At 35.5% G+C, this 7,500-nt stretch overlaps 1 protein-coding gene across 2 annotated transcripts in view; it reads right to left on the bottom strand.

Moving 5' to 3' along the window:
* LOC144968948 (uncharacterized) overlaps positions 1-7,500 on the bottom strand; it is a 224,716-nt gene that overhangs the window by 120,383 nt on the left and 96,833 nt on the right. For both annotated transcript variants that reach the window (XM_078907837.1, XM_078907838.1), the window contains one exon: positions 6,701-6,857. In XM_078907837.1, coding sequence (XP_078763963.1) covers positions 6,701-6,857 — 157 coding nt within the window. The remainder of the gene's footprint in view (positions 1-6,700; positions 6,858-7,500) is intronic.

Raw genomic sequence — 7,500 nt, 5'->3', positions numbered from 1 at the left:
ATTAGCGGGAAGTTCAGTAAGTTTAGGAAGGGTTATCTCATCGTATTGTATTATTTATCGACATCTTTTATTTTTTATTTGTCTACATCATATTTTGTTAACATTTCATAATGGAGAAAACTAAAGAAAAGATCTACGTTGATTATGATATGCATTTTTGTACAGAAATATGAATAATAAATTTTGTATTTGGAGCGCTTGGCTTGTAGTTGGTTTGTTTACAAATAACTTCTCCGCCTGTGACGTCCAATCAAGGGACGCTACTCTTCCGCTAATCTCATTCCCTATAAGATGTCATGTCCATTTCACTCCTTTACATTAGATCGTGTTGGATTGTGGAATAGCCTGCCACAGGTTGCAGTAGAATCAGAATACAACCTCTTCCTTTGGAGCAGTTCAGAGTTCAGAGTTGATGTGTATGTTTTGTTTTTACTCTGTTTTCAAAATAGGGCATAAGCACAGGTAGGAAAAGTTACACAATCCTACGATAATTACATGTTAACTTTAAACAACTTTTCTTTTATTGACTGGATAAGCCGATATTATCTTGTAACCCCCCCCCCCCCCCCACATACACACACCCACCCTTCCCCCATGAACACCACTCGATCTCGGGTCACTGCATCGCCAAATTATATTATATCATCCCAAATGGACCACCCTTCGTGTTATACACACTTTTTTCAGTTGCAGGGTTTTAATAGTGTAAAACAAAACAAACAGAGAGACAGCTTTAAGAATCTTCATTTGAAAAGAAATTTGATACTATAATTTATGACAAAATATGATCACTGCAGAATCGAATAAACTATCTAGTTCATCCAACTTTTTTCACCGATTTATCGTGCAATCACGAGAAGACAGAAATTTGATACTATAATTTATGACAAACACGAACACCGCATAATCGAACAAAGTAGGCCATAAAACTTTATCACCGATTTATCCAGCAATCAAGACAACCAGTCATGCATCCCCGAACCCCCTCTTTACGCAATAAAACCCATAAAATGGAGGTTATAAAGAACAAAGGGACACAATACAACTTATATAAAATCTCTATAAATTATTAGCTATACTAATTACCATATCAAAAACAAATATGGTGTGATTCACAAAAAAAAAGGATTGCTTATCTTCTTAAAAGGTGATTTTAAAAAAAAACATGAAAAAGAAAAAAAAAAAAGATATGTTTTCTTATTTAAAAGGTTATTCAAAAGTAAAAGAAAAGAAAAAGAAAGAAAAAAAAGATAGGTTTTCTTCTTAAAAAGGTTATTCAAAGAAAAAGAAAAAAAAAGAAAAAAAAAAGATCGGTTATCTTCTTAACAAGGTATTTATTAAAAAAGGATTGCTTATTTTCTTAAAAGGTGATTTTTAAAAAAACATGAAAAAGAAAAAAAAAGATAGGTTTTCTTCTTAAAAAGGTTATTCAAAAGTAAAAGAAAAGAAAAAGAAAGAAAAAAAAGATAGGTTTTCTTCTTAAAAAGGTTATTCAAAAGAAAAAGAAAAGGAAGAAAAAAAAAAAGAAGAAAAAAAGATCGGTTATCTTCTTAACAAGGTAATTATTTCAAAACAAATATTTTGTTTTTATGATGATGATGATATCGATAAACCCCCATTGTCATTTAGTGGTATCATTATGAGAGCTGTCATATTTTCTCATGGAGTCATCATTTCAAAGTTGTTTGGGATAAGCCTTGAGGAAAAGATGTTTCTTATTAATGTAGAATATTTCCACGGATTCTCCAAATTGCATACCTAACCGTTTTCAACATGAGAGCAATAATTGCGACGAGGCTAAGATATTATCGCGATTAAAGTTTTCTTAGTAAAAACAGGTAAAATGTGATATTTAATTAGAGTAAAAACGAACCGCGCAAGTTAAATTATGACAGACGAATGACCTCCAATGATAACTTCTACGCCTCCTCATCCACTTGTTGATATACCTCCCCATGCCAAGCAAGCAATGGAGAGTCCGGGAGAGCCTCGCTCCCCGTCCTTACCGACCACCCAGTACCCGTACCGCCCCTGTGTGTTTATTCAGCTGATTCCATGTTCTTTATACATCAATGGACACCGTCGTAGTCCTCATTAACTACAGACTGCCTATGACGACAATGAAGGGGCCAGAAATAATTCGGTTTAAAGGTTTTCGGGTGCATTGTTATGTTTTTACATTGGCATGAATGAAAAATGATAAGGTTTGAAGAAAAAATGGGGATGGGGGGTGGGGGGGGGGGGGGTAGGGAGTGAGAGAAGGGAAAGCGGAAGAATCGAAAGAAAAATAAAAGAGAGAGAAATAAGAATGAAAGAATGAGAACAGGGGGTGGGGGTGGGGGGGGGGGGGGGTTGGATGGAAGATGGAAGGATGGATAGATAGATAGATAGATAGATAGATAGATAGATAGATAGATAGATAGATAGATAGATAGATAGATAGATAGATAGATAGATAGATAGATAGATGGATGGATAGATAGAAAGATAGATATATAGATGGATAGATAGAAAGATAGATAAATTTCGAGGGAGAAAAGAGACATACACACAGACACACACACACACACACAGAGAGAGAGAGAGAGAGAGAGAGAGAGAGAGAGAGAGAGAGTGAGAGAGAGAGAGACCTATAACCATTGATATTCACGCCTACTTATCAAAGATCAACAATGTCATGTCAGCAGTGGCGATGCCGTGTCAATTCCACAACCTATCCACTAATCTTGTTAAACAATTTATGACAGAGTATGTGAATGAATGAATGAGTGATTAGATGAATAAATGAATGAACGAACGACAGAATAAATGGACGAATGAGTTAATAATTAAATCTTAAAAAATCAAAATAAACAACTTAAAATAATAATTATACAATGGAATTAATATTATATAAATAAATAGTTAAACAAATATGATAAACAAACGCAAGATATACTGTATTGAATGTGAGCTAAATACATAAAAATATGACTAAATTGCTTATTTGAATTAATTTTCCTTTCTTAGTCATGATAAATTTATGTCTACCTTCTATCGTGGTATAGGGAATAAGATTAGCGGAAGAGTAGCGTCCCTTGATTGGAAGTCACGAGCGGAAAAGTTATTAGAGAGAGAACGTCATGTTGGTTGTACGGCATGAGACACTTCACCGAAAGCGAGGACGAGAGAGACGCATGCGCAAAACCATTTTGACGTTCTCTCTGTAAGGTGACGTCCAATCAAGGGACGCTACTCTTCCGCTAATCTCGTTCCCTATAGAATACAGGAAAGAAAGAATAAATGAAAGAGTGAATAAATTAAGGCATAGATAAATGTCAACAAGCACGTAGGTACACTCGCGACTAAATGAATGTAGGAACATGGAGGAGTGACAGATGGAAGGTTAAATGGATAGATGAATGTATGATTGAACGAATGAAAGAATGAATGAAGAACTGAATGAAGAAACGAATGAATGAATAAATGAAAGAATGAAGAAACGAATGAATGAATGAATGAAGAACCGAATGAATGAATGAATGAATGAGTGTGTGTGAGTGAATGGATTTAACGATCGTGTAGTCGAATTATGGACATTCTGTTAACGTAATAAATCCATTGATCGTTTAGTTGGCGATGAAAGGATAGATAACATGATTACTGGTGGACTGATTGATTGAAAAATCATCTGTTCGATTGATTGATTGATTGATTGATTGATTGATTGATTGATTGATTGATTGGTTGGTTGGTTAGTTGATTGATTGATTGATTGATTGATTGATTGGTTGGTTGATTTATTGGTTGATTGATTGATAAGCTGAATGACTGATCGATCGATTGATTGATTGATTGATTGGTCGATTGACTGATTGATTGATTGATTGGTTGATTGATTGATTGATTGATTGATTGATTGATTGATTGGTTGATTGGTTGGTTGGTTGGTTGATTGATTGATTGATTGGTTGAATGATTGATTGATTGATTGATTGATTGATTGATTGACTGATTGATTGATTGGTTGGTTGATTGATTGGTTGATTGATTGATCGATTAATTGATTGATTGATTGATTGATTGGGTGACTGATTGATTCATTGATTGGTTGGTTGACTGATTGATTGATTGATTGGTTGAATGATTGATCGATCGATCGATTGATTGATCGATTGATTGATTGATTGATTGATTGATTGATTGATTGATTGATTGATTGATTGATTGATTGATTGATTGATTGATTGAAATTGATTGGATGGATAAATAAATACATAAATATAAATAACAAATAAATAAATAAATGAGTTGATGAATGAATGAATTAATGAATTAATGAATGAATGAATGTATGAATGAATGGATGAATGAATGGATGAATGAATGGATGAATGAATGAATGGATGAATGAATGAAAGAATAGAAAAAAAAATAATGAACACACTACACTGACAAAAACTCCCCATAGCCAGTGAATCTAATGATTATAAAACTGTCCCCTCCCAATCCAAATAACAAAAGGACAACCTCTTGTTTTTACTTGGCGTTAGCTTCTAATCCCACAATGTGCCTTTGTCAACTACTCAACCGGTTTTATTGTTTACAAGGAACGTGGATCTAAACGAATGACAAAATATTTAAGCAGTGCTGCTCTGCAGTAAATTGACAGAACATTTTTTTTCTTCATTTTGGCCAAAAAATATTAACTTAAAATATCTTTCGATTAAGACGAAATAAGATGGTCAAAATTTAAGCCTGCTGAGAAATATTTCTATATTTGAGGCGTCAAAGAAATGTTAAGTTTTGAGACTTTGTAATGTGTTTAGGAATATCTTATTTGATCGATATTTGAAATAAAAGTTTACAGTCAAAAATGAAAACAAAGTATTTTGAAAGAGTAGAGCAGTCGCTGACGACCAGGCTGTACATGAAGGGAAATGACCTGTTGATATAAAGCAACACGGCAAATACATTTTCTCCAAACAAAATCCTTTTCGAAAATCACAGCCAAACTATTAAAACTCTGATGAACGAATAGCCCGGCTGTTAATGGGATGACAAACAGATTTTGACATGAAATATTTTTCGAGTCAACTGGAAATTTCCAAACGATGACACTCACTCACACACACACACACACACACACACACACACGTAAAAACACTCACACACAAACACACACAATCTTAAACATATAAATACAAAGAGACACAAGCACACATAGAGAAAGACAGGTATATATATATATATAAAACAAACGAAGAATGAGTGACTGATAAACTTTATTAAATTATTCATAAACAGGTTGACTGAGGGAAGCTACCAAGATTTTTCTATTCTTGCCTCAAGGGGTAAAAATATATCCTGTCTACTCCGCCATAATCTTAAAAGACACGTTTTTTTAAAAATTGTGGCCAGAAAACTCAACCTCCCGAGTTTTGTGGCCCAATATTTTTGAATGTGTCTTTTTCAGAGTGCGACAGTACATACTGGAATTTGATGTTATTATTCTGGAAGATACCTGGCTAAAAACAACAACGGATATAGATAGTGTCTTTGTTATTGTTTTTTGCCATCCGCGTTTATGAGTAATGCTCACTGAACTGTATTACCTCGACTATAAACGTTCATGGATACACACAGTTTTGTGTGTTGGTCCGTTATACTTCCGGATGGCAATGTTATGAGCTTCTTAGCTCAAAACATTGCCATCCGGAAGTATATCGGACCAATACACAAAACTATGTGTATTCATGAACGTTTATAGTCGGGTTAATACAGTTCAGTGAGCAGGCAAAAAACAATAACAAAGGCCTGAGTGACGTCATCTTCGAACTATCTGTAGATAGATCGAAGTTGACGTCACTCCGGCCTTTGTTGTTTTGTTTTGTTTTTTTTTTGCCATCCGCGTTTATGAGTAATTCTCACTAAACGTTATAAACCGAACTATAAACGTTTCAGGTTACAAATTATAGTTTCATGTGTTGGTCCGTTATACTTCCGGATGGTAATGATGTGAGCTTCTTAGCCAAGCGCATACTACCTATACTGTCAATCGCCTTCCACCTTATAGATAGTATGCGCTTGGCTCAGAAGCTCACAACTAGGCCATCCTGAAATATAACGACCCAACAGACAAAACTATGTGTAACCTTGAACGTTTATAGTCTGGTTAATACAGTTTAGTGAGAATTACTCATAAGCACGGATTCAAAAAAACAAGAGATGAAGTGAGAAGAAAAGTGCCAGAAGACAAGAGAGAATTAAAAATTTTCGCGGCGGGTGATGGGGGTTTGAACCCGCGAATTTATAGATAGAATGCGCTTGGCCAAGGAGTTCACAACATTGCCATCCGGAAGTATAACGGACCAACACACAAACTCTGTGTAATCATGAACTTTTATAGTCTGGTTAATACAGTTTAGTGAGAACAACTCACAAACGCGGATGGCAAAAACAATAACAAAGGCCTGAGTGACGTCATCTGCATACTATCTATTGGAACGACAACTCCGCCTGGCCGGTGAGAGCGTGACTCTACCGTATGAGCTATCCACGATCCCCCAAAAATCGTATCTAACTCAGGTCATTCATTACTAGAGCTCTCTCTCATCGACTACTGGAGATCGCAAAAAAAAAAACAATAACAAAGACCTAAGTGACGTCATCTTCGTTCTATCTATAGTATCACGAGAGAGACCTAAACTTTACGACTTACCTTTCCCCACTTCTGGCAGATAGTCCTAGCCTTGATGGCGTCGTCCAAACTCCTATTGGGCTGACCATCTTTGAGGTAGGCGGCTGACCGGTTGGTGTACAGGATGTGATTGTTTGGGTCTAAATCCAACGCTTCAGTGTACAGCTGGATAGCACGTCTGGAGAGGAAGAATTCAAATTGTAATAAAAAATATATACACATTAAGACAAAATTCCCATAAGTGGAATGCGTGCATGCGAGATTCAATTTATTCAATAGCCTTCAACAGTCGTGACGTCACTTCCCTCGTAATGACGCATCGTAACTTAGTAACTGGTTCTAAACTATCGGAACAATGACGGACGCCCTTATGAAATATTTCTCTGACGAGCATAAAACTGTATCAAGAGGAGAAAAACATTATAAATCTGATCATGTTTTGACTTTTATACATTCTGATCACAAACATGTGAAAAAGTTCTAGCCAGGTGAAGAATAAAAAGTACCGATTATCTTTGTTTAGAACCAAGCTGCTCGTTACTGGGCGGACGTGACATCAGACTATTGAATCCTATTTATAAGAAAATTGTCAATAGATAGTTCGAAGATGACGTCACACAGATTTTGTTATTGTTTTTTGCCATCCGCGTTTATGAGTAATGCTAACTGAACTGTATTAACCCGACTATAAACGTTCATGGATACACACAGTTTTGTGTGTTGGTCCGTTATACTTCCGGATGGCAATGTTATGAACTTCTTAGCTAAGCGCATACTATCTATAGCCTGACACTAGAACCCTCTTGGACTGGCAGTTTGAC

This window comes from Berghia stephanieae, chromosome 3 (assembly GCF_034508935.2).
Source record: "Berghia stephanieae isolate SIO BIC M18660-M18661 chromosome 3, UCSD_Bste_1.3, whole genome shotgun sequence".
Lineage (NCBI taxonomy): Eukaryota > Metazoa > Mollusca > Gastropoda > Nudibranchia > Aeolidiidae > Berghia > Berghia stephanieae.
The sequence above is the reverse complement of the archived record's forward strand: the minus strand, read 5'-3'. Positions and strand labels throughout refer to the sequence as shown.